General features: G+C 41.1%; 3 protein-coding genes across 12 annotated transcripts in view; 2 read left to right on the forward strand and 1 right to left on the reverse strand.

Moving 5' to 3' along the window:
• The window catches only part of PIDD1 (p53-induced death domain protein 1), a 51,991-nt gene extending 46,571 nt beyond the window's left edge, over positions 1–5,420 (reverse strand). For 8 of the 10 annotated variants that reach the window (XM_061610045.1, XM_061610036.1, XM_061610043.1 and 5 more), the window contains exons 1-2: positions 4,176–4,232; positions 3,180–3,599 (exon numbers count right to left, since the gene is read on the reverse strand). The gene's annotated coding sequence lies outside the window, so the exon portion shown is untranslated. Of the gene's footprint in view, positions 1–2,681; positions 2,947–3,179; positions 3,600–4,175; positions 4,233–5,224 lie in introns of those variants that run through there. The other 2 variants (XM_061610037.1, XM_061610038.1) reach the window with 2 other exon arrangements.
• A 2,975-nt stretch (positions 5,421–8,395) lies between these two features.
• RPLP2 (ribosomal protein lateral stalk subunit P2) lies at positions 8,396–14,901 on the forward strand. The gene is made up of 5 exons (XM_061610046.1): positions 8,396–8,506; positions 9,681–9,804; positions 10,554–10,602; positions 13,934–14,029; positions 14,785–14,901. Exons 2-5 carry the CDS (start codon positions 9,682–9,684, stop codon positions 14,859–14,861), a joined length of 345 nt encoding a protein of 114 aa, XP_061466030.1. The 5' UTR covers positions 8,396–8,506; position 9,681; the 3' UTR covers positions 14,862–14,901.
• Positions 14,902–25,105: 10,204 nt separating this feature from the next.
• The window catches only part of PNPLA2 (patatin like phospholipase domain containing 2), a 57,434-nt gene continuing 55,127 nt past the window's right edge, over positions 25,106–27,412 (forward strand). Inside the window, exon 1 of the mRNA XM_061610047.1 lies at positions 25,106–25,573. Within this exon, the coding sequence (XP_061466031.1) occupies positions 25,387–25,573 (187 nt within the window). The 5' untranslated portion in view covers positions 25,106–25,386. The remainder of the gene's footprint in view (positions 25,574–27,412) is intronic.

The following is a 27,412-nucleotide window of genomic DNA, read 5'->3' on the forward strand; positions in this document are numbered from 1 at the left end:
TTTTACCCACTCTTTACCACAAGGTCTCGGGGCAGGTCACAACAATAAGATATACAACTATAAAATGAACAGCTATAATCACAAGACAAGTATAAAAACAATTAAAGATCTTGCAGTACTAAAATCCCCATCACCAACATGCAAGCAATACTATATATCGGTGAAGGGCGGGTAATAAATTCTAATAAAAATAATATACAAAGCCCTCTTTTACCAATGGGAAATTGATGGGATGACCAGCAGTGCAAAATGGAGATTTTTTTTACAGGTGCAGCTTTTCTCATGCCAACACAAAATGCTTCCCTTCTACACAACTATGAATCTACAGGAGACTGAAGCATTGTTCTCCAGTCACATTCCCTTAGGAGAGGTATGAGGAACCTTTGACCCTCCAGATGTTGCTGAACTACAACTACTATCAGCCCTGGCCACTGGCCAAGAATGCCAGGATGAGCATAGTACTTACACAGCTCAATCCTATGCACTTTTACTCAAAAGCAAGTCCCATAGAGCTCAATGGGACTTGCTCCTAAATCTGCATAGGACTGCAGCTCGAATACTTTTCCATGTTATTTCCCTCCTCAAGTATAACCTATCCTTATTATTCATCAGTCATTACAATCCTAAAAAAGAGGGAAATACTTATTTTGGCAAAAAGATTAGAAAATATTTTGAATTTATCTCCTCCAAGAGTGGTTGCACTATTCACTCTCTCTTTTTTACTTCCAATAATTTCCTCAGAGAGATTTTGACTCTAGTTGTGTGGAAGTGAGAAATTTAACAAATGTTGCAGTGCAGTGACCAACGAAGCTATACCTGTTGAACTTTTCCCTTATAATTTGCAGGGCATCTTTCAAGGGCAGGTGCTGGCACATCTAGAAATAAATCTAGATAGAGAAAAGTTTTTCTCCCTCTCTCATAATACTGGTGGACATTCAAAGAAGCTGAATGTTGGAAGATTCAGGACAGACAAAAGTAAGTACTTCTTTACTCAGTGCATAGTTAAACTATGGAATTTGCTCCCACAAGAGGCAGTAATGGCCACCAGCTTGGATGGCTTTAAAAGAAGATTAGACAAATTCATGGAGGACAGGGCTATCAATGGCTACTAGCCATGATGGCTGTGCTCTGCCACCCTAGTCAGAGGCAGCATGCTTCTGAAAACCAGTTGCCGGAAGCCTCAGGAGGGGAGAGTGTTCTTGCACTCAGGTCCTGCTTGCGGGCTTCCCCCAGGCACCTGGTTGGCCACTGTGCGAACAGGATGCTGGACTAGATGGGCCACTGGCCTGATCCAGGAGGCTCTTCTTATGTTCTTATCTCTCCCACTCCCTGCAGGATCTGAATTAGAGCCCAATTTGTGAATAAGCTGAATTTGTGAACCACAGAAAACCACATTCTAGTCTGAAAAGAAAGCCCCAAACTAGACTGCTTTTTAATTTGCTTGACAGCCCTTTCCAAGACTCTTGCTTGTTCACTAAATAACAATATCCTTCAGTAGCACGAATTTATACCCAATGACTATCTTCTCCATAGTAGGAACAGAAATTTGACAGGAGAGATGATCTACATGTTTTAATGTATATACACATTCTGATTTATCTAATTATATTCCCTGTTGTGACCTGAGATTCTGCAGGTACTGTATTTGGACTGCATTTTGCATTGATATTTTACTTTTGTTCTGGCTTGTGGCCAAGCAACTAGAAAGACCTGACCTCTATTTTCTCCCTATAACCACTCTCCCCCCTTCAGAAATCCTGTGTGCCTTTAAGAACTGCATTCCAAACTGAAAGTTTGGAAGTGACACTTTCCCCTTCACTAAATCCCCAGGCCATTGTGAATCACAGGCATATAGCTTGAGAAGTGGCCCTATTTAAAAAAGCTGCATGTACCCATTCCATTCCTGTTCTGCTTCTCCTAATGGAGGGACCCCCAAACTGTGGCCCATGGACCACCTGTGGTCTGTAAGCTTCATTCACAGCACCTGAACATGCAATTAAAATCACACAGCACCTAGCACATTACTACTACAACACCACGCAGAAAAATGATTAAGCGGTCCTCCAAGACCCTCAGCAATTTTCAAGTGGTCCATGAGGAGAAATGCCCTAACACTTTTAAAGACTATTCATCAGAAGTAAAGGGGGAATGGGAGCCTGTTATTGGACTCAAACTCCTATCAGCCCCAGCCAGCATAATCAGCTGTCAGGAATTATGGGAACTGTAGTGCAGCAACACCTGGGGAGCCACAGGTTCCCCATCCCAAAAGCACCTGAGAGGGGTAGAATGTTTGTTTCATTATAGCATTAAATAGGTTGGAGGAGATCTTGCAAATAATGTCAGGAGTTACATTAGCCCCACCAATGAACACTAGGTAGAGAAGCAACGTGAATGGTTTCCAAGAGGGTGCAGGGCACAGTTGTAAGACAAAGTTAATTGTAGCAAGTTTCAGGCCAAACGATGAAGACAAAAAACGCTGTCGTTATGCAGTGACAGTGCTTAACTCCCAAAACGAGAGGGAGTAAACTCAGGACAAATTTCCCCTAATCCCCGGGTGGATAAGGATTAGCTGCAATTTTTCAGTAAGGAGAAATAAGGCTGTCTATACATGCTCATTAGTACACATTTCCCAGGAAAGATCTCAGGCACTGAAAAGGTTTCAAAGCAAAGTACACACTTACTGCTAAAGAAGTCTGCATAAGATTGCGGTCTTGTGTTGCAATCCTAACCATACTTAACCAGGAAGTAATCCCCACTGAACTCAGCGGGGCTTGTTTTCGAGTATCCGCTTGTTAGCACCCCTAACAGTAGAAAAAAGCTGTATAATAAGTTTTCAGGAAAGGAGTAAAGAAATTGCCCGGATAAAGCCCGGCCCAGCAGATGCAAAACAGCCTTAAAACAAGTTTCGGCGCCATCCGGCCGGAGAGCTTGGAAAAGTTACTTTTTTGAACTACAGCTCCCATCAGCCTAATCCAGTGACCATGTTGCCTAGGGCTGATGGGAGTTGTAGTTCAAAAAAGTAACTTTTCCAAGCTCTAAACCTGCATCAGCCCACGCTTTCCCCCGTTTCCACACAAGAAAATAGTATAATCTGAGTCGGGCGAGCACAGCCTGTCTCTTGCCGGTCGTTTCGGTTACTCCGATCCACGCTTACTGGAAAGTTTATAAAGTTCACTCACTTCAGTGGCAGCGTCAATTCAAATAAGTGTGCTCAGGATCGCAGGCCCCGGGTCCGCTGGTTGATCTGCTAACGGCTTGCACCGTACGGATCCCCCGCTGTTTGCACATTGTCGCTGCAAAAACCAAATTCTCCCAGACGCTCCTTTCTCTTAAAGAGGCCGCTCCCTCCTGCCTCCCTCCACAACTTCCCGGGTTCCCCACCTTGGCCAGCTCAGAGTTACAGCGTTTCGCGTGGAGAGCTAAAGACAGCTGTAGTTTGCTGGGGACGACCTGGGAAACTGTGTCCATTGTGATCTGCTGTATCCTAACAAATGCACGGTGCTGCTCCTGCTGTGATCCTTAAGGGCTAGTTTTAGTACTGTGATTTGTAGACCAAAGAGAGTTCTTAGACCAAGTTCTTCTCTGAAACGTACATTTTCCTGGGTGCACAAAACATAATCAGAAATCCAGTTACACCACAGCATCAGTTCAAGTTACTTCCGGGGCTTTGAATATATCTTAAATAAGTACTGATGTGACATCTGTGCATTGCCAGCCACAAAACTGAGAAGAGCCACCTGAGCAGCATGAGACTTAAACTATTAGAATTAAAATAATCTATTTTTTCTTTCCCCCAAAGTCATTCATGTGAGCAGCTTTATCTTTAAGGAGACCTTGTTGTGCAACATTTATGCAAGCATAAATTTGCTTACTATTACTAAGACTGAGGCTCCAATTTGATGACAGTATGATTACCTAATCATAACAAAGCACACACTTTTCTTTACTTGTTTTGCAAATATAAAAGCTATATAGACAGAAACAAGTGGGACCTGCAGTAAAATGTTACAGTGTATGCTCAACCATAACAGAAGTATTCCTATTCAGCTTAGTTTAGCTGTTTAGCTAGCTAGACAGCCATGCTTTCCTTCATACAGCATATAACGTCTATCCCCCCCTTCTATGGCTTTGGGGTTTATTTATTTTTAATTTCTGCCTGCTTCAGAGTTCATTACCCAAGTATGCTAACACCTCCTTCTTGTTTCTCACAATGGCCCTTTTTTGCATCCATCCTATTGGCACTCAACCACACCAGTTGGCTATTAAAGGAAATTATATGCAAATGAAAGTCCTGATTCTGTAAACATGTATGTCAAGGTACAAACGTTTTGTATGCTGCATTAAGAGTGCACCCTAAACACTTAAAAGGGAGTAAGCCTCATTGAATACAGTGGGTCTTAATTCTGAATGCCCATGCATAGCATTGTGCTATAACTATCTATTCAATAAAATTATTGTGTATGTAGTCAGGAAATACCAAAAAGCTTTTTGTTCTTGCAAATAGTATCTTTTTTCTCTGATGTAAGCTTATGTTATGTTTAAAAACTATCCCAAGCCTCAGCCCAAATTTGCAGTATGTTATCAAACTGCAGTTTCCCAAAGATTATCAGAGGATGAAACTTGGTTGCAGATTTATTGTATGCGGCTAGAACAAATCTTTTTGATTATATCCTAGGCTTTCAGTGTTGTGGCTTTCATAACTGTTCCTGTTTTCATGCTATTGGTAAGTTTTCCCTCTGATTTATGCATGGAAGTCTTATTCTGTTGCCTAATGAGAAATTATCGGTCACCTGGGATAGAGGCACAGCATATGGTTTCCACCTTCTGTTCAGTATTAAATAAGATCTCTCTGGAGGATGCAGAATTAAGCACATAACAATTGCTTGCTTATTTATTTATTCATTCATCTTTTAGCTGTTTAGATTGTATGTACAGATCAACTTTTCTTTTTTAGATATGGCTGTCCACTTTCAATATAAAGAAGATAATTACCCAAACATGGATTTATGCATTTTGAAACATGAAGTCTTTTTATCTAATGAAGAATCTTTAGGAAAGAGTTTTTTAGCCCGTTATACTTTAATTTTATTGGCTCACACTTTTGGTTCTAGCATCATAACATTCCTAGTCAGAAACCCAGTTCACAGATAATGCTAAGCCAAACCATGTCTTAGTGCAAATGTGTAGAGATCTCCTGGAGAGATCATGGCCACTTTGCTCTTACTTCAGTCCTACTGCTGCTTCACTCCTGCGGACCAAGCCATGGCTTTGCTTGTGTTGTCCAAACCTGGGTTTGTAATTTGTCTCACTCCAAACCGTGGGCTGTAATAAAGTTGTTTTATAGTAGTACAGCAGCAGCAAGAAAAGGATCAAAGCTGCTGTTATCTCCTCTCAAAGCCTGCACACTCATATGTTCATGTTAAGCTGTGGTTTGCCTTAGTGTTACGTGAAAACTGAGCCAAAGGTAACAGGAAGCTAGTGTGATGTAACTCACTTCTAGTATGGCTGCTGCCTCTAGTGGCTCCTCTCACCATCTCCCTCCTTTCTGCTTCCTTCATGCATTGCTATTACATAAGAACCTAAGAGGAGCCTGCTGGATCAGGCCAGTGATCCATCTAGTCCAGCATTCTGTTCTCATAATGGCCAACAAATGGCTATGGGAAGCAAGCAAGTAAGACCTGAGCGCAATAGCACATTCCCCCTTCCCTGCTGTTTCCAGCAACTGGTATTCAGAAGCATTCTGCCTCCAACATTGGAGGCAGAGCATGGCCATTACTAGTAGCCATTGCTAGTCTTATCCTCTCTGAATTTGTCTAATCCTCTTTTAAAGCCACCTAAATTGGTGACCATTTGTGAAAGCAAATCCCATAGTTTAATTCTGTGCTGCATGAAGTAGTACTTTCTTTTATCTGTCCTGAATCTTCCAACATTCAGCTTCATTGGATATTCCCAAGTTCTAATGTTGAGAGGGATCACTAGCCATGATCAGAGAATGATGGGAGCTGGGAGTCCAACATCTGAAGGGCCACAGGTTCCCCATCCTTATCATTTTTTTAGTCTGATCCTATGCATGTTTTTTCAGAAGTAAATCTCACCGAGTAGGGAACAAAGGAAGCTGCCTTATAGTGAGTCCGAGCAAATCATTCATCCATCTAGCTCAGTATAGTCTATGTTGAATGGCAGCAGCTATTCAGGATTTCAGAGGGTGGACATTCCCAGCCCTCCTGGAGATGCTGAGGATTGAACTTGGGACCTTCTGCATACAACTCATATGCTCTACCACTGAGCTATGGCCCTGCACAGGCAGGGCTGCTTACGACAGGTAAAAAGGGTTAATTTCTTACAGGCCTGGGGCCACTGGAGGCCCCAGACTCTTAGCTTTCACTTAAAAATAAGTCCTCAAGTGCTCTGGATCAAGAGATGTACAGTACACCAAAATGTCAACTGCCCCCCAACTTCTGTTAAAAAAATGAGCTAGTAGCCAGCTGCTGTAATCCCCAACCTTTCAGGTTTTTCACCAATAAGTGAAGTTAGTGATTGATGAAGGATTTATTGATCTCCAGGCAATACTGTAGCTAGAACCCCTTGCAAGTTCTGAGAACAGCTGCCCTTTCCTGCTTGTCTCCGCATCACATGAGTTGAGTAAGCTTATAGCAGCATATGTACAGTAGGGCCCCAGTTTACGGCGGCTTTCAATTGGGAAATTCCCTGTTTTAAAGCCCATTTTGCCGTTTTGCAGCATTTTCGCGCTACATGACCCATTAAAGTCAATGGGTTCCGCTTTACGGCGATTTCCGCTTTACAGTGGGGGCCTGGTTCCTAACCCACCGTATAAGCAGGGCCCTACTGTACCTGTCCACACCCAGTTTTCTCTCTGCACACATCCAACACAAGGTCCAGAACAGAAGATCACCGCAGGATCTGGTAGGCATTCACAGTACACAATTTCAGTAATGATTATAATGAAAGTGCAATGCAGGTTTTTTAATTACTTGTAAAAAAATTGGCATATTAAACATTTTATGAAATATTTTTTGAACAGAAATAAAAAGAATACATGCATCTTATGATGCCATTATAATGCATTATCATTTTCTAAATATAAGGAGACAAAACAAGTTTACATTTTCCTCAGCTACTGAAGAAGGCAGTTTATTTGTCTAATTCACAGCCGGTTTTGAAAACCTTCCAAATATTAAGCTTTAATCTATACTCACTTTTCTGGGAGTAAAACTGCAATTCTAATCCCACATTTCTGAGAGTAAGCCCCACTGAATTCAATAGGACACTCTGAATAGACATGGTTAGGACTGTGCTGTAAATCAATGGGACTTTTAAGCAGACATAGCAAAGGATTATGTTGTAAATCTTTCCCCCTCCAATCCTATTTTTAAAACAATTAGACTTACTTAGGTAACACTGCTGTTGTGTGGCAGGAAATGAAAACCGATTTTAAAAAAAAGTTCTGCAATGACTAACTGGTTTTGACATAGATTATAATAGTGTAGTTTTACATCTTCAGTGTGTATGTATATGAAGTCTTTCCAATAACCCTGTGAGGTAGGTTAGGCCTGAGAGCTGGTTCACTCAAGCTGCATATGTTCAGAGTATTTGCCGGTTTTTGTTGTTGTTGGAATTTTGTTGTAAAATATCAGAACTGTGGAATGTTGCAGTTAAAGAAATGGGGGGGGGGTTCCTTTGTACACGTTTTTCCCTCTTCACTGCATGATTTGTGAATATGACATATATTTGCACCTCACATTTCTTCCTGGGTTCTCTCTCACTTTTATCCTTGCAACAACCTTGCAAGGTAGGTTAGCCTGAGATTTGATTCATTCAAGCTGCACAAGTTTTTGCTTTAGCTGCTCCTATCTTTTCAATGTTATTTTAATGTTTAAATGTTGTTTAATAATTATATGATCACGGTTTTTGAAATTTTGAACTCAATGGGACTTACTTCTGAGTAGATATATCTAGGATTTTACTACTGAGTTTGTGAAGCTCGCAGGGCAATCCTTCAATGAGGCTTGCCCCCCAGGTAAGCAGCCATAGGATCGCAGCCTTAAAGGGCTTCTTCTCTCAGGTACAGAAACCATAATACAATCTGAATTCACAGATGTATCAACAGTGCAGAATTCAAACCCCTTTCTTCCCCCACCCCGATCATATAAAACATATTCCTTTCTCCTTCCATAGCAAGCTCGCTGATGCCTCTAATCCTGATACAGCCAGCGTAGATGGTGTTGCCTTCCAATCAGTATTGCTGATGCCTCTAGTGACATGGCGGTTATGCAACCTGGTGTGAAACAGTTCACTTCCGTTTGTAGTGGTATCATAGAGTAGTTACTAATTATACGGCTCCTGATTGGTTATCCCTTCGGGCCAATACTAAATCCGCTTGTTGGAGAGTACAGGGAAGAACCCCGCATTGTAGGCTCCTCCCTTTCCTTTTTGCTATCGCCGTCGTAGAGAGCGCACGTCCCCTTTGCCCCACGAACATTTTAAAGTAAGTGGGATTGGGGGCTTCTTCATCGCTCCTCCTTTTCTGTTACAACAGATGCGTCTAGAACACACGTAGTTTCCTTCCCCTCCGTTGTGCCTGTATACATACCGGAGAGAAGGACTGGGCGATACCATGTGGGCCGGGGTGGAGGGGTGACATGGCGGCCATGTGCTTCCTTAACTAGAGAACAGAAGGCCCATTTGGGATGAGAGGAGCCTGTAATAGTGACGGTCTGTGAAGAAAAGGTGCAGTGGGCATATTGTAGCCCAGAAACTGTAAGGGGGAGGAGAGTGCTTTGGAAGCCCCCCCCCCAAGTAAAGGGCAAATAGAAATGGTGGGGAGCGGCCCCTCATTCTGATTTAAAACAATGTCGCTTATTTTAAGAAATTAGGATGCGGGAGAATGCCTTTTGACCTAATAAGCAATCTTAATGCGTTATCTTTTTTTCCTGGCTTGGCGATGGGAAGTTGAAACTTAAGGTTTAAATGGCATGTAGCTTTGTCCAACGTGAAGGTGAGAGTTTCTGAAACGAAGCAACTTCGTACATCACTGCATAAAGGCTTAGTATGGTTTGGACCATAATGAAGATGTGATGGCAGCACGTGGCTTCCATGAGGGTTTGTTTAGAAGTGAAATTTTGAACTGAGCAAAAAAAGTGCATAATTATTCTCTTTGCCCCTTGCCCTAATTGGACATTTAACTTGCAGATGAGAGAATGTATTGAGTGTTGTAATATAAGTGGCAGCCTTATGCCAAGTTGTGCTGTTTGTTCATGTAGCCCAACATAGTCTATTCTGACTGGCACTGGCACGCCAGTATCTCTGAAAAAAGCTTCACATCACCTACTACCAGATCCTTTTTAAATAACAGCAGTGATCTCAGGAATTGAACCTGGTACTTTCCATGATCTGCCAAGGAGTTATGGTCCCTCCTTATAATGCTTTGGAGTATATTCACTTGCAGTGCCCAACATGGAACACGTAAGGGTAGTTGTTAAGTAGAGATATGTTCAAAAGTTCAAGGGTAGGTGTGTGTCCTCCCCTGGAAGTTGAGGCAGTATAATTGATTTTTAAACCCACTTGTCTTATGTGTTATCTGTAGGGGAAGAAAACCCGTTGGTGTTCAAAAAAGTAAGCACAGACCAAATGTTTTAAATCCTGCCTTCCTTTTTTTTCAGAATGCGCTACGTTGCAGCTTACCTTCTTGCTGTCCTTGGGGGCAATGAGTCCCCAAGCTCAAAAGACTTAAAGAAAATCCTTGACAGTGTAGGCATTGAGACGGACGATGAACGTGTGAATAAGGTGAGCGCAAAGTGAAACTGATGGTCCCTGTCCAAGGAGAGATGGGGTTGGTTCTTCTGTCTGGCACAATGAAAGGCCACCCCCTTTCTCTGAGGTCTTGGGCTGAGGGTACCTTTGGCCTGTGGTAACTGCCAGTGGCAACCTGTTTTGTGGTCTTCAGGTTAAATGAAATATTTTAATGAGGGTAAAACCATTTTTTTCAATTCATACCACATGGAGTTTGTTTGATATGTTGAAATGACTGATATTTAACAATGACGTGTATGTGAAATTGGAAAATAAGTAGTGAGGCAAATCTTCCTAACATTTAGAACTGGACAAAAACATCTTTCAGCTCTACTGTGAAATTTTTCAAATGGCTAGTAGAACATTTTTTTTTCATTGTGCTTTATATAAAAAGTTTATTGGAATGCTTGACTCAAATGAGATTCCAGGTTAACATGTTATGAGATGCTTGGTAAGAGGTTACTTTATCCCCACTTGGAAGCTAATCTGCTTGACTCTAGTTAAGAAAAGTGCCTTGGGATCACTAGATTCTTTAAGCACAATTTCAGTAATGCGTATGAGGAGGTGGTAATCTCTTTCTGAGTTCATTGTAGCACAGTGCAGTTTCCCTGGAGCAGCTCTAGACATGACCACCTGTATTTTTTAAAGTGCTTTGAGCTGCCTGAGTTTGTTTTTTGGCCCTAGATCTTAGTTCTGCTCTGGGAAGAATTTTTTAGGTAACACTTTCAATTTGCTTCTCACAGGTCATTAGTGAGCTGAATGGAAAAAACATTGAAGATGTCATTGCCCAAGGTGAGTTAAGTATGAGAGTGGGGTTTGGAAGGGAGCATAACGAGTTCCTCTTTGGCATTTGCAGTGTATAGTCTGAGAACTTACTACTTCAGAGGTTTTTGAATATTTTAGTTTGCAGCACCCCAAGGCAAAGTGTGTTAGCTTTAGAACTCTCAGAAACCCTTTTTGTAGCCAAGTGGGTTATTAGGAGTGAAATTGCCAATGAAAATGTGTAATGTGGTTCATCCTTGAAATGCTCAACTGGCCAAACTTTATCACTCTGAATGGGGAATGGCCAGCTAGGGCATTATCAATAAATATATGTGGTATTAATGGAATATGCTGGGAAACGTAGTGGGTCCATCCTAATTCCCACAGGCTCATGCTGGTACTTGCTGGGTTTCGCTGGTGGACCACATTAATTTGGGGAAACCCTCGTAAAAACAGGTACTTGCTGGTTGCCTGTTCATGTAGAGGATGTTCTCAACAAATTGCTGCTAAAAGGAAGTAGTGATTTTTGAAAAGGAAACTAACGTTTAATTGCTGGTGCATGAGCTGAATAGTTTTCTTGAAGGAATATTTTCTGTCCTGCCAGTTTGCTCTACTGAAATGTTCGCTCTGCTGCCCTCTACCTTGCCTTCTTCAGTGATAAAATAATGAAGGTATCTGTCATAGCCCCAACTTCATTTTTTCTCTTCTGTCCCCCTCAAACTTATCTCACTTAGTAAGATCACCCTATTAGCTTCTAATCTTTCCCTGTGCTTCCTTAATCCTATCCCCTCTCACCTCCTGGTTTCAGCCTTCTCCCTGCATCTCAATACTTGGAATTTAAAGGTTGCATTTCAAGTATCTCTTGACATCCTGCTTTGCTGCTCGACTTTTTTGCCCTCTGCCTGTAGACTCCTGGAACGTGCTGTTTATTCCCATTGTTTCTCTCTTCCAACTTCTTTTCCCCACATAATCTAGCTTCTATACACCACTCAAACAGCTCTCACTTACACCATCTTTGATATTTATTAATTAAAATATTTATAAGCTGCACGTTTCATAAAGTATATCAAGGCGGTATTACAACATACAAAAGCATGAAAGAATTAAAAAAACAATAAAACATAGTTAAAACAATAAGAGCTGTATTGGTTGGAAAAGAAAATTCATATTAAAAGACCTGATTAAAAAAATCAGTTTTCAGGAGACACCTGAAAGAAGGGATGGTTCCTGCCAAACTTCTATTGGTAGAGAGTTCCACAGGGCAGGGCCTGCCACACTAAAGGCTTGGTTCCTGGTGGAGGCATCCGAACCTCAGAGGTGTGAGGAACCACTAAGAGTGCCCCATCAGAAGATGTCAGTAATCCAGATGGAACATAAGGTGCCAGCTGGTCCTTAAGGTATTTTGGGCCCAAGTTGTTTAGGGCTTTGTGAATGAACACAAGTGCCTTGAACCTGGTCCAGTAGCAAATTGGCAACCAGTGCAGCTCTTTCAGCAGAGGGGTAACATGTTGCCAGTAGTCTGCTCCTGTGAGCAGTCTGGCTGCTGCATTCTGCACTAGTTGCAGCTTCTGGACCAGATTCAAGGGCAACTCCACATAAAGCACATTACAATAATCGAGGCTACCAGTGCATGGACCACTGATCATCCCCTTCTCCAGACCTTAGGTACAACTGTTCTTTTCCTACTTGTCTTAATTCTCTCTCTCTCTCTTTGTCTCTCCCCCCCCCCGTTTCCATTGTGGCCAGTGCCTTCTTGACATGCTGAGAATCCTACAGGCTTGTTCTTTGGTCCCATGTTACATGTCTACCTGCACAACTTGTTGCCATAAATAGAGCATGTCCAAGCCTGCACTACCTATCTTCCCTCCTAAGCCTTGTCTGCTCTTTGTATCAGTCGCCTTTTGATCAGCAGTAAACACTTGGCTTTATTTCGGATTACTCTCTCTTCCCCCATATTCAAGCGCTGATTCAACTGTCTAATTCAGCACTGCAAAATGCTCTGGTTTAGCCTCCCAGCCTGATTTGAGCAAGGAAATCTTTGTAGATTTCCTTGTCACTGCAATCCTTTTCATTCTATCCAGAATTCACTGTCAAAGCAATTTGGTCTGCTTGGCCTTCCTCAAATCCCTGTTGTCTTTGCCTTTAAGGCTGCCCTATTCTCTTTGCATCCTGTCTTTCTGCCCTTATTTTTTGTTATGTCCCTGCCTGTGTTCTGCTAAAGAGGGTCTGCTCGCTTAAATGATAGCATTCATTCTCCCTTGATACCCTTTATACCTGGATCTCTCTCTGAATGCTTGCATGACGACACTATATGGTGACTTCTCCTCTCCCCTGCCTCCTTTCTGCCTTCACTGTCAAACATCCGGTTGGAACCTCCTTTCAGCAGGGACTTTTGTTGACTAAAATGTGCCATGTAAATTGCTGGTGCTGAATAACTAGTCATAGTAGCTAGAATTATATGGCTGTTATAGTAGCAGTTTTATCATTTATTATATGATGATGTTAATGCAGCTAGACTCCTGCAGGAGGACTGGTACAGCAAACTATCAGGGCTGGTTCATGTTTAATCGATGCCCTTTGTATTTGTTCTAAGTAAGTGTTTTAGTACACTTAAATGACTTCTTGGCTCTGACATGAAGCATACTGTTTCTGAGAATATGCTGAATGGTTATAAAACATGTTTACTCTTGTAGCTCCAGGAATACCATGTAATTTTTAGATTTGTATTCCTAGAAACAAAGAACAAGCTTTTTGCCCCTACTGACGTGCTTGAGTTCACAAGGGAAATGGTATATTGCAAACTTCCCTGAAACTGTTGGCATTAATTGGTACCAAGTCTTTAAATCTCCAAGGCCCGTCTGTCATGTAACTTGTGCAGTTGCATAGTACTCCTTTCCACAGTTCTAAGTTTGGCCTTGTGCTGCTAGTGGAGACAAATCAGTGCTACAGGCTGCATGGGGGGATGGGCATCACAGGTCTGACTTGCTTGGCCTATAAAGCTAGGCTTATGGAATATTGAGGTTTTTCTGGTGTGGACTTAGTGGTCAGTTTAAAATGTTCACTAGAGCTGTTTCTATTGCTTTTGGAACTGTTTTGGTAGCCTGTGGTACCTGATATATTGGAGGCCAGCAACTTGAGAACTTGGGACAAAACTGATTTCAAATCCTAGTCAGAAGTTCATCTTCCTCTTCCTGCCCTTATCAGAAATGGACTGGGGTGCATGGAGGATGGGGAAGGCTGTGGTACTGGGGAACAGTGCAGAGCTTGGTCTTTATTCTCTGGTTTCTTGTTAGCAAGGCACTCTCTGTGTGTTTGTGTGTGTGTGTATATATGGTTCATTTTCCTTGTTAATCTTCCCCAGGTAACAGCAAGCTTGCCAGCATGCCAGTTGGCGGGACTGTAGCAGTCTCTGCTGGAGTTTCCACTGCTCCTGCTGCAGGTGCTGCACCAGCTGCTGGTGAGTGTAATTGATCATGAAAAGGAGTGTTGAAGAGACAAACATCAAGCCACAAACAGGAGTACAAAAACTTGATAATCTCATGGAACACAGCAGCATGAAATTAACTGAACAACCCATATGCTAAGAGTATGTTTTGAGGAGAAAGCTCACTGCTGGATTAATTGGCCAAGTTCTATTAGCAATTGGTCTTGCAGTTTGTAAGGAAAACATTATTGAAAAGTAATGTTCTAGTTCAATGTTTAGACACATTTTTTCAGCTCTGTCACTCCATACTTGGCTGGATGTCAGTATCCATATCAAAGCAATCTTCTCTACTTTCTTTTCACTTCTCCTTACTGCTTTGTAGGTAGTGTTGGCATACTGTATGTAAAATGGGGTTACAAGGTGCAGTGAGACATACATTCAGCATGTGTGCTGAATATAATACAACTTGATGATGCACAATATCTGCCTTCAGCAGTTTATGCCATGGCTTTGTGTGGACTAACTCCTAATTGGTTGATCCTCACACCTCATCTTTAAGGCAATTGTATCTATAGCAGTGGTGGGGTACCTGTGGCCCTCCAGATGTTGCTGGGCTACAACTCCCATCATTCATTGCCATTGGCTATGCTGGCTGAGGCTGATGGGAGTTGGAATCCCACAATATCTGAGGGCCATATGCTCCCTGCTACTGGTCTATGGAATGAGCATGCAAGAATGCTCCTTTAAGAGTTGTCAGCTAAGTGTCTAAAATCTGCTTATGTTTTCAGCTGAGGAGAAGAAAGAAGAAAAGAAAGAAGAGTCTGAAGAATCTGATGATGATATGGGATTTGGGCTGTTTGATTAAACTTAAGGGCTAATCTGTAATAAACCTTTGTTAAAACATGGTTTTGGTGTGACCTACTTCATAGGCATGACTTCCTAGCTTTTCTCTATGTACAATGTTCTGAATCAGATGGTATTGCTTTAGAAGTGGCATCCTGTAGAACTCTTGTCATGGTTGCATTTCCCCTGTAAGCTGAACCTTTCCAGTCCTGGAATTAAGAGCTTGACTAGAAGGTGAAATGTTTGATGGTATTTAACTGTGTTAATCTCTTATTACAAAATACTTGGGGGGGGGTTTGGGGGGCAGGCAAGAGCTAAACATTTGGAAGATATATAGATGCAGGCAAAACCATTTATAAACCAGCAGATAGCTTTTTAAGCCATTACACCTTAAATGTTTCTTAGTTTGGTACATGATGCAGACATACCTGAGCTGCTGCCTAATACACAAATTTTGGTTCACTTGCAACTCTTTACAGAAGCTTAATAAGAGTAGATTACTTCAAAACATGCATCAGAATAAGAATTTTTAAGTGAAATTTTTGTAATTTTTTTTTAACCTTTTAGAACTATTAATACCGAATCATAGGCATATCAAAGAGCAATAGACAACTGAAGAGCCACCATGCTGGCTGATGAGACTTCGCTAAGCATTATTTATTTATTTAATTTGTATCCCGCCCTTCCTCCCAGCAGCAGCCCAGGGTGGCAAACAAAACGCTAAAAACACTTTCAAACATCATAAAAACAGATCTTAAAATACATTAAAACAAAACAGCATTAAAAACTTTAAAAAAAACTTTTAAAAGGTTAAAACATTAAAAAATATAAAAAAGCATTACCCATTTTGAGCAAAAGTTTTTTTTAAAAAAGTTCTGCACTTGTTACAATAGACTATATTCTTCTGTGGTAGTATGAAAGTAATTTATGTAATGTGCATACACTTCCTATTATGCCTGCCATTAACTCTTAAACACATCATACAGAAAATAGATATTTTGGCCCACCCAAAGTAACATAATCTCATTAATTGATGCAAGCAAATTGAATTTTGAATCCAGATTGGTGCTGTCTGCGACCTGGCCTTAATTCATGAAGCAAAATACTTATGCTATACTTCCACAAGTGATACTCTTACATATGCATACAAGCTGAAAATCATTTAGGTGTCAAGTGGCCCTGAATATTTCATGCAAGCTGCTCCAGGTAAATAGAAGACAATTTTTATTTATTTATTTATTTCATTTAATTTATAAACCGCCCGTAGCTAATAGCTCTCTGGGCGGTATACAAGGTTAAAATACAATATTACAATAAAATCAATAACAAATAGCAAGATTTTAAAACTAGAACATTAAACATGAACATTAAACGTTAACATTAAACATTAAAATGCCTGGGAGCATAGCCAGGTCTTAACCTGGCGCCTGAAAGAAAGTACCTAATTTTATTAGACATAGATTCCTTTTTTTATCATTAATTTTTATTCAAATTTTCAAAGACAAAAAAAACAAAACAATAATTAAACAATAAAATAAAATGTTGACTTCCGATTTGTCGCAGATCAGTTATAGGTCTACAACATATAACAATCCTGTCTCTTAAATTATATTATAAAATCACTTTCCTCCAGTAGTTAATCATCAAATCTCATAAACATTACTTTATTCTTTCCACAAAAAGTCAAAGAGAGGTTTCAATTCCTTGAGAGAGATATCTTTCAATTTTTCTCCAAATAAACATGTCGATTAATCCATCTTGTTCAAATCTGTTAGGTCCAATAATTTCAATAGCCATTCTTCCATTATCAATGTTAATTCCATCTTCAATAATCCTGTTCAATCCAGTAATTTCAGTAGCCATTCTTCCATTATCAGTATCCCATATTAATCTTGCTGTCATAGCCATAGTCATATAATAAGAGTCTGATGGGAATTTCCTTTATCACAAATATTTCCTTGCCATCAATTCTGAATATGTTGCTGAAATATTGTGTAAAGTCATATCTCTGTTCTTCTTTTTTACAAAATGCACTGGCTCATCTCTTGAGAATTTTTCCATTGTCACATATCTGTAGTCAATTCCATAGATTTTTTCTATGTCAAGCTCCATCACATCATTCCAGTCCAGAAAATTATCCAAGACATTGATAACTTTATCTCTAATATCTTCATTAATTTCTTCAGAGACAACGTTGAATTCCAAACAGTAAACTTTGTTTCTAATATCCATAAACTCCAGATCTTTTTCCAATTCCACATTTGTTCCAATCTCCAGGGCTTGTATCTTCCCTTTAATTTTTCTTTTCTCATCTCTAATCTCATCAATCTCCTCTCTCACAAGATCCCCTATTTCTTTAAGCTCCTGCGTCATTTTGCCTAATTCAATTTTCATCTCCTGTCTACCCTGTCTCAGGGTTTGTTTCGTTATCTCAATCTCATCCATTATTTTCTGAAACATAATTTCTTCCATGGTCTCAGCCACTTTCCTGATTGCCATTCTTAAAACCACGAAAACAAAAATTATTTCAGCCACAATTGGGTTAATATTCCAGGCTTGATGACATCACAGTGTAGACAGTACAGCCTGCCTTATCTCTTATTTATTCAGGAATACAAAACAAATTTAGTTCCCAGCTTCAAAACAGTTAGTGGCGTCATGAACAAGTAGATTCGTCAAAATGAAATAGACCAAAAAGAAAATAGTCCCGGACATATAATACTCCAAAGTTCATAAATCAAAAATTTTTTTTTTTTCCTCCTCGAAATAGAAATCCCTCTTCCGTTTGTATCTTTAGAATGCACTTCCAGGCCAGCTTTTTGCAATAAAAACAAAGATAAGCTTTTTCAATTTCTTTCCTCCTTAATTTCGTGAATAAAAGAGAAGAGTTATAACTCACCCAGAAATTCTTTATAGCTGATTCATTGACAAATCTCTTTTTGCTGCAACGATTTAAACCAAGTGAAAAAAAAATAGAAAGAAGGATGCTTGCCTGTTAAAGTCCATTTTTCTTTGAAGAAAAGATAAATGTGTCGCTTAATCAGTTAAAGCTTGTTGGAAGTCCGTCCAGCATTTGCTGGCTGAACCTTCTCTCATAAATTAATGAAATCCAGTCCTCCCAACAAAAACAGGCTTTTGTGGTTAATCTCTACGTTTCTCCCTGCCCGGGAGAAAATCTTTACCAGTCAAAAAGAACGTTCTGACTGGTTTTAAAACTGAAAAAGCTTCTTCTGAGACGAGAGCTCGTATCAAAAAGCAGGCACAAGCGAAGTCACCCTTCCCGGAAGTCATTAGACATAGCTTCCTAAAGCTATTTTCAACAGTGGTTTGTGGATTGTATATTTTCCTTCCTAGGGAATCTGTAAAATTTGAAATGTTTTCTCTACTGTAATATGCCTCAATGCACTTAATTGTGTTGGATTTAAAAAAAAATTGCTATAATTATGCATGCTGCAGTTTTTCAATATAAAAATACAACCTTGCTGCTCAGAACATGGAAAGTATTCTAGCCATTTTGATGGAAAGTTTGCATAAGAATTACACAAGTCCCTAGCAAACAGTCATCCTTAAAATTTGTTTTCCCCCAAATAAGGAAGCAACTTAGAGAAGTACAGTAATGTTTTCTTCCACATTCCTAACTTGCCAAATAATGTTATAATTTCTCATTGTAGCAAACAAACCTTAAAGTGACTCCATGCTGCACTGGAAAAAAAGGGTTGTGATTTCTGACATGCAAAGAATTTCATCTTCAACCTGTGGCATCTCCTGTTAAAGGATCTCCTAAAGGAGGTTTGGGAAGGGATTCTGCCGTGGCGAGCAGCAGTAGGTAGTACTGAACTAGATGGAGCAATGGTCTGATTTAGAAAAGCAACTACATAAGATTTAATACTATACAGCAGAGGTTCCCAAACTGGTCTGTGAGCTTCATTCAGGTAATCTGCAGCATGGCCATATTAAATACCCATATTTAAATTGTATTTTTATTGCTTTTATTTCTTGTATTATCTTGAATCTATGGAATGCAAATTGTTATACAATAAAAGCAACAAAAAGCAGTATACATATAATGAAACAATACAGCGCCTAAAATTGCTACAACAGCCCAAAAAATCATTACTTAGACCACCAAGACTGTTAGCAATTTTCAGGTGGTCTGTAGGGAAAAAAACATTTGGAAACCATTCCTATATAAGTAATAAAAACTAGTAAAAATTGCCCAATGAGTGTGCTTGGTAGGTGTCTCCCTGCCCCATCCCTCCCCTCTATGGACCAGTTTAAGGCCTGTCCCTCCCACACCCCTGTGGAGAGCTACAGGAGCCAGTGTGGTGTAGTAGTTAGAATGCTGGACTACAGTCTGGTTCAAATCCCTCTACTTGGGGAGACCCTGGGCAAGTCACTGCCTTTTAGCCTAGCCTACCTCACAGGCTTGTGAAGATGCAGGAGTAGACAAGTTTTTCTATCATAACACCAGAACATATGGATATCCAATGAAGCTGAATGCTGGAAGATTCAGGAGAGAGAAAAAAAGTACTACTTTACACAGTGCATAAGTATGGAACTTATTCCTGGAGGAGGCACTGATGGCCACTAACTTAGATGGCTTTAAAAGATTAGACATCCCAATAATAAGGGTATCAAAGGCTACTAGCCACACGCTGTGCTCTGCCCTCACAGATAGAGGCAGTATGCTTCTGAATGCCAGTTGCTGGAAACCAGGAGGAGAGTGCGCTGCTGTGCTCAGGTAGTGCTTGCAGGTTTCCCATAGGCATCTGGCCACTGAGAACAGGATGCTGGATTAGATGGGTCATTGGCCTGATCCAGAAGGCTCTTAAGTTCTTAAAATAAAAAGAGATCCATCTATACCAACTTGAGCTCCTTGGAGGAAAGGGGATAGAAAATAATGAACTAGCTATAAGCTCAAGTCTGGCCATAAAGATCAGGGCACTTCTGGCTGCACTGTGCTTAGAATACATACCAATTTTACACCTGCATCGATGGTTTACACAGGTGAGTGGGGGAGCAAAATCCAGGATGAATTCACTTCATTTAGCAAAGCACATTCAAAATATGCATAATGTGTATAGATGGCTTGCCAAGTTACAGATATATCTCAACCATTTTATGCTCTACTGTATTTTGTTCAAGTAGCTTCAGCTGCAACCCAGTGGGGGGAAAGCACCAAAGATCTCCATAAAATCTTCCATGTCCACGAAGCTGAGTAATCAGGATGTAGCTGACTTGGTCCACTTATCTCGGAAACAATTAGTATGTTTTAGTATGAAATGATATGAATATGGGTCATTTCTTAAAGACTTTTATAAAACTTTTTGAGAGTTGCATCCAGTAACACAACATGCTTAAGTTGGCTTCTTCAGTACATTGATAATGTACCTTGTTACAGTTTATATAAAATACAGCAATTGTATATTCAGCATATTAGATACATTGTTTTTCTACATGAAGCTACAGACTAATTGGCTGAGGAGAGATGCAAGGCACTGCACAAAGGAAACTGCTGCCATAAACTCATTAGAACATGAGGTTTAAAAATTGGCATAGAGAAACAAAACAGCTGTTAAGTGCTTTGGGCAAAGTGCAAAGGGAAACCTATAATGAACTATGGACTTAGTTCTTCTCTGGAATAAAAGATTCCAATTCACAATGAAGCTGGGATTTTTGCATCATGTTTGTAATAGGGTGAGAAAACACTGTGACCAAATGGTAATGTTTTCATATGCATGAAATGAGCTGTAGCTCTTTACATTATTTTCAATGAGTCTGGGCGTGAAGCGTGCTTCCACTGAGTAAGAAAGAGTTATTTTAAGCTCTGCCATCAGTTGCCAGATATTTAGCCCATGAATAAGCGTGTGACTTTGGGAATAATACACTGCGAGAGAGGCAGTAATGTAAATACTGCTGGCACAACCTTTAGAGAACACTGATGTAGTTTCTGACTGTGAAAGAACTAACCGGGAGTTAATCATTGGGGAGAACACACACACTCTGTTACTGTTTGCCAATACTTCCTCTTGCCTCATTAGAACAATGCCACAAGTGGTTTCTATTCATATTTCCTGTGCTCCTCTACAATCCCATGTAATAAAAGAAAAAAGTGAAATCTTCATACACGTACACAGGACAAAAAAATCCAGCACTGAGTTGTTTTAACAATAACAAGGATTTCAGAGGATCAGGGTTTAATCTGAGAGATTTACCAAAAGCCCTAGGTACATTAATTTAGTCCTCACATTAATTTGGTCTCGGTGTAAAGGGCAGGACCAAGAAAATGGGGTCGGAAGCTACAGCATACTGAATTATTACGGGAATCAGTTTTAGTGCTACAAGGTACCATTTCTCATCTACGCTTACAAAGATGGCCAGACAAAGGCAACAGCACATATCACAATCCATCTGCCATATCTAATCGCCTTCAAAAGTCAAGGCCTTTTGCTGAAAGAGCATTCATGCTGGTACAGCTACCAGTTCCATAAATTTTCTGCCTCCACTTTCTAACTAACCTGACTGAAAACAAAAAGGTGGTTAAAACACACTGAGAAGTAGAATAACCTGTGGCCCTCTAGATGTTGGGCTACAACTCCCATTAACTGAGATGGTTTCATCTGCTAATTTCTAGTTGCGATGCAACTTAAGACACATTCACATTGCTTCCCCTACCACTCACTAATGGGACAAACAGAATGGCTGAGGAATTATTTTCAAGCCTTCCTCTATTCCATGTAATGTTATAATGAAACAACATTCCCTCTACTCCTGACACAAGCTTTATTATATTAGGAATGGGGAACCTGGTTTCCACCAGATGTTGCTAGGCTACCACTCTTATCATCTCTAATTACTGGCCATGGTGGCTGGGGCTGATGGGAGCTGGAGTACAACAAAATGTGCAGGGCCACAGCTTAGCTACCCCAGATTTAAGTAGTCAGTGTTTAAGTCACCCATTAGTAACGGGACTGAGAAGCATACAATTTAAAAACAAATACAATCAAATTGTTTTTTGAATTGCACATCTTCTCCCTGATAGCTGATGTCCTAAATTCTCAAACATTTAAAAAAATATCTTGAAACACCAAACTCAGAAGGTACAATCGCATTCCTACAAAATGCTATGTGGGGAATACACTTGGGAGTAGAAAAGGAAAAGTCCACATCATGTAATTAATAGATCATCTATTCAAATTGCTTAATAGCAAATCTCTCTATGAAAGATCCAATTAGTATCAGTTCGTATAAACTGGATCATTGCCCAGCTGAATTATCATGTGATAATTTATTGAAAAGATTAGTGTTTATGCTGAATAATTAATAGAACTAATTTGGTGGGTAAGATCACAGTGGCTTTCAGTATTCTAATTTAAGCTGGAGGCTCTCCAAAGGTCAAGTCTGAGCATCTTTCAGAACTGCCAGGTATTCTTCCAATTTCAGTTGATGTAGATTAAGCTGGCATGGGTTGGTGTCCTCATGCAATCGTTTATGTTTTAGAGAAGCAGTTATTCTGTAGCTGATATTTGATTTTCACTTTAAACCTTCAGTTACTTCCCCCAAAATCTTGGAATGAGACTAATTAAAAGTATTTTAAAAATTGCTGTGGTGATATGCTAGCAAATGTGCACCTCTTGCTACCAGAATATGAGTTTCAGATCTGCCAAATTATGCCATTATAAAAAGTTATGCAATTCTTTATTGCATTACTTTGGCTAAACTAAATGTATTAATGCCATGATTGGGTCCACTTTCTCACAGGCAGGGAGTAAGGAAAGAATGCAAATTGGATCAGGGCATTACTAATGGGGTAGAAATGCCAAGATATGGAAGACATATCCCCCTTACTGCTAAGTAGTGCTTGTGACAGATAATAAGATTCCAGCCCCCAGACCACTGTCTGGAATATAGAGCAGTCTGGAGAACACAGGAACTGGACATTATTTACATTAGCCCCAAAAGTCCCAACTTAAAAGGGAAATGGTTAACACCTGAAGAAGTAATTTTGCACTCAGGCAACATCATGAGCATTTTGCTGCAATTAACAGCTGTTAATTTAATTAATTTTATTCTGCTTAGAGGTTTGATTAACATGGTAAACTCCAGGCTGGTAACCTCCAAACTGGATTACTGTAATGCACTCTATGTGGGGCTCCCCTTGTGGTTGGTTTGGAAACTGCAGCGGGTGCAAAATATGGTGGCACGACTGCTCACTGGGGCAGGGTATCACCATCATGTCACCACCCTGCTGAAAGAATTGCACTGGCTGCCCATTAGCTACCAGGCAAGTTCAAGGTTCTGGTTTTGGTGTACAAAGCCCTATACAGCTTGGGACCAGCCTTATATACCCAGTTGATCACTGCTTTCTGCAAGCGAGGGCCTCCTTATCAGGAGGTCCATTCCGCACAACATAGGGAGTGAACCTTTAGTGTTGTGGTACCTACCCTTTGGAATTCCTTCCCCTTAAATATTAGACAGGCACTATCTCCATTATCTTTTCGGCACATACTGAAGACCTTCCCTTTTCAATAAGCCTTATCCCAGCCTGCATCTATGTTGGAATTGCTTTTTAAGATGTTTTTAAAGCTTTTTTTTTTTTAGAAAAGATGTTTTAAAAATGTTCTGTTTTAATATGTTTTTAAAGATGTTTTGGGGATGTTTTAGAGTATTTTCAGTATTTTGTTTGCTGCCCTGGGCTCCTACTGGGAGAAAGGGCAGGATATAAATTTAATAAATAATAAAAATAACAACATACACAAGTGAAGAATTGCCTTTACATGGAAGTTACAGAAGTCCATTTCACTCTACTGCCAAGAAACAACACGAGGAAGGCTATGTATGACCCTAAAGGATAGATCCTAGCTTTTCCACTGAGCACTGAACAGCGGTTCTCTCTTGATAGATCCACCACCCTCAAAGGTGCAAAGAAGGACAGTCCAGGAGAGGGCTTTCTCTGTGACAGCCTCTGAATTGGGGAACTCCCCCCACAGATAGATGCACCTTCATTGTACAGATTTCGTCATATGCTGAACACACACCACTTTACCCTGGCCTGTGACAGTTAAGGTATTTTTGTTTTGGGAGACCAACCTCTTTTGCTGAATTGATACTGTTCTGTTCCGTTTGGTACAGTTTTATGTGTTTTATCCTAATAGTGTTATTTGTTTTTATAATTGTACATTTTACTGTTCCCCTCCCCACCCTGGCCCAGCCAGGACCTTATGGTGAAGAAATCTTATCAACAATCAATCTGTTAGCTATTAAGGTGTTAGCAACAAGGCACTTTTCTTACAAGGTTTTTGCTGAAACAGGCATGCAGAGCAATCCTATGTGTTGACTCTGACCTACCATATTGTAGGACACTCCCTAGTAGGTTTGCACCCAACCACGCTGGAGGAAAGTAGCGGTGCAGTCTGGCAATTTTAGACTCCGGGCTTACTGGTTTTATAGCCCCCCGCTTCATTCATTGACTTCAAAATGCAACAAGCCAACCCTACTGCTTTGGGGGGCCCTCCTACTGTGCTGAAGAGGGCCCTGGCCTTCTGCTCCAAAGTCCTGCCCTGAGGGCACTGCCCGGAAGAAAGGCTAACTTTTACTTCTCACAACAATCTCTTAACGCCTCAATCTCAGGTACATGTACTACTACTACTCCTGGGACTTGTTTGCAAAACAGCAGACACAAGGAGGATCTGCATATCAACCTGTTCTGAACCTCGTCCTCCAAATCGCAGACGCACTTGCAAACGCGACAGTTCTGCCGCCGTACACCACAAACATACCCTTTAACCTCCAGTGTGTACACACGCACACGCGTCATAATAATACGCTTGAGGCAAAAGCAATGCGAGACCTTCAAACTTGGCTCCCTTAGAACGACAGGATCTCCCTCAAAACAAGCGTATCTAGGTCGAAAGCTAGAGCAGCAGCTCCGAGGCGCGTTCCGCCGCGGTGCTCTGTGCATACCCCCTATTGGATGCCGCCTCGGAACGCCTCCGAGCTTTCTGAGAAATACGCCTCAGCGGGTGTTGCTGGACGCTGTTGGCGAAGCCCGCCTAGGTGCCCGCGCCTTTCTCCTCCCGAGGGCTTTTCCTGCCCTCCGACTCCGCCCTTCGGGGGGTGGTGTCGCCTCTGCGCAGCAGCCATTAGCCGCGGCTAGAGCCATCGGTTTGTGTCGTCGGATTGTGACACGACGGAGCTCCTCCCCGCTGCGGGCAGGCACCCGATATAACGCTTCCCTTCGAGCTGTCGCCTCTCAGGTGTAGGCAGCTGTAGTGAGGGCGAAGCGGAAGAAGCCCGGTGGTGGAGAGCGACGGTCAAGAGAAATTCCTTTCAAAAGGCCCGGCGCTGAAAAGAAGGCGGTGAGAGCGCAGCCGGGCGACAGAAAGTGCTCGGCGCGGTCAGATTTCTCGCGCTGCTCTAGGTTTCCTGCAAAGCGCTGGGAGTGCTGCTGTGAAGAGCCCCGCTCTTTCCATCTTCCGATCTTCTTGTCCCCCGCCTCGCCCCGCATCCCCAAGGGCGTGCGAGGAAGAGGAGGTGGTGGGGAGGCAATGTACCCGCTGGGTTCCACCTGGAATATCTCCTTCGCGGGCTGTGGGTTTTTAGGGGTGTACCACATCGGGGTCGCCAGCTGCCTCCGAGAGCACGCTCCTTTCCTGGTAGCGAATGCCAAAACCATTTATGGAGCCTCGGCCGGAGCCCTGACGGCTACAGCTCTCGTAACTGGAGCCTGCCTAGGTAAGGAAACCCGGGTCATCTCTCTTTTTGCTCCTCTTCTGCAGGGTTCGTGAAAAGTTAGAACAGCCCATTGTTGGAGGGGCAATTTCGGCCTCTGGCTCTTGACAGTCATATAGTTTTCCCTTTCCTACTGAAAGGGAAATCCATATAATAATCTGTTTCATAATATAATTCCCCTTCCAAATCCAATTGGTATGAGCTTTTCTTCACCTGTGACACACGCGCAAAACCGGAAAAAACAAATACTGGTTATTTGACCCAAGGCTAGCACTGAGTCAGACTTGAGTACTGTATGCAAAATATATGGCTGAGCGATGACTCCGTCCGATGCTATTGTTAGTGTGTCATTTGGGAGTGTGTAGGTTTATATTTTATTTAAAAGATGTGTAGGTTGCCTTTCAGCAGAGCTTCTAGAGTTGTTTACAAAAACAAGATAAAATACAAATAAATGTTGTATCTAATGTATTAATTATTTTTAAGTATAACATAAAACCCTGGGAAAATAAATTCCTTTACTTGGCACCAAAAAGATAACAATGTTGGCACCAGCTCAGGCCTCTGGGGAGGGAATTCTACAGAAGAGGTGCTGCTATTCCAAAGGCTGTCATTCCTTGGTTTTCACCTGCTTTACCTTACTTGGATGGTGGAAGAGATCCTCCAGATATGATCTCCATACATATACAAGTTGATATGGGAGTATATGTTTTTTCAGGTAATGGGCTCCTAAGCCATATGGGGTTTTGAAGTGTGCTTCAAAATTGACTGGAAACCAGCGAAGTTGTTTCTGTACTGGCAGGCTATGTTCTCACTGATCAGACCCAGACAATAACTGAAGTTTTCTGAACTGTCTTCAAAGGCAGCCCCATGTACAATGCATTACAATAATCAATCCAAGAGGGGTGTTTGTGTATGCATTTTGCACTGAAGTAACTCCCAAGTGTAAAAATGGACTCTCTCAGGATAGTCTCTGAAAGCTTTTTATAAAATACTCTTATAAAATATTCAATCATAGTGTTTAGGCTTCATGGAACCAGAGTCATACTTTCTATTATACCTTATATGTGTTGTTGTTCTGCTCAGTCTTGATTTTATTGTACACTGTTCTCTCCTGGGACCTAGAACACAATAAGGTTACATGCCTCTAAATTAGATCATCTGTTTGTTTTCAAGCCATACAGGCGCAAGCACACACACACACACACACTCTCTAAAAGGGAGGGTGGTGTGCAGTAGGGACACCACCTGTCCTTTAAAAAGATAATTATAATTTGTTTTTACCTTCAGAATTGTCTCTTATGGGATTTCTCATACAACTCCAAAGGCTTCTTAACTGTGTTTTTAAAAAGATTTCTAAGGCTCCAAACCTGTGTATACTTACTCACTGGGACTTAATTCTGAGTAAATTTGCTTAGGATTGGGCAGCAAGAATCCTTCCTGAAACATGAGCGTAGTCTGTGCTGAGCTGAGGGAAGCAAGATTTGGGTTGCCAGCTGTCATCTCTGGACCAGATGATCTCCAAGATCTCTTCCAACCCTAAACATTCTGTGATCATTTCCTACGTTGTTACTGTGATCTTGTGTTCTTAAGATATTAACAAACAGACATCCAACAGATGAAACACTGCATTTGCTTGTTGGGAAAATCTTTTTTAATTTGTCTTGCAGCGATTAAAGGCACAACAGCTGTGCCTGGATAGGGTGTGTGTGAAGCCTGGTTATTATAGCAGTATTTATTTATTTATTATTAGTATCCAGTCATAACACTGGCTATCCTAATTCTTGATGGGTTTTTCCCTCTTAGTAATTCCTGAGCTACTTGAGCTGCAATCCTATGTAGTCT

Source organism: Rhineura floridana, chromosome 2 (genome assembly GCF_030035675.1).
Source record: "Rhineura floridana isolate rRhiFlo1 chromosome 2, rRhiFlo1.hap2, whole genome shotgun sequence".
Lineage (NCBI taxonomy): Eukaryota > Metazoa > Chordata > Lepidosauria > Squamata > Rhineuridae > Rhineura > Rhineura floridana.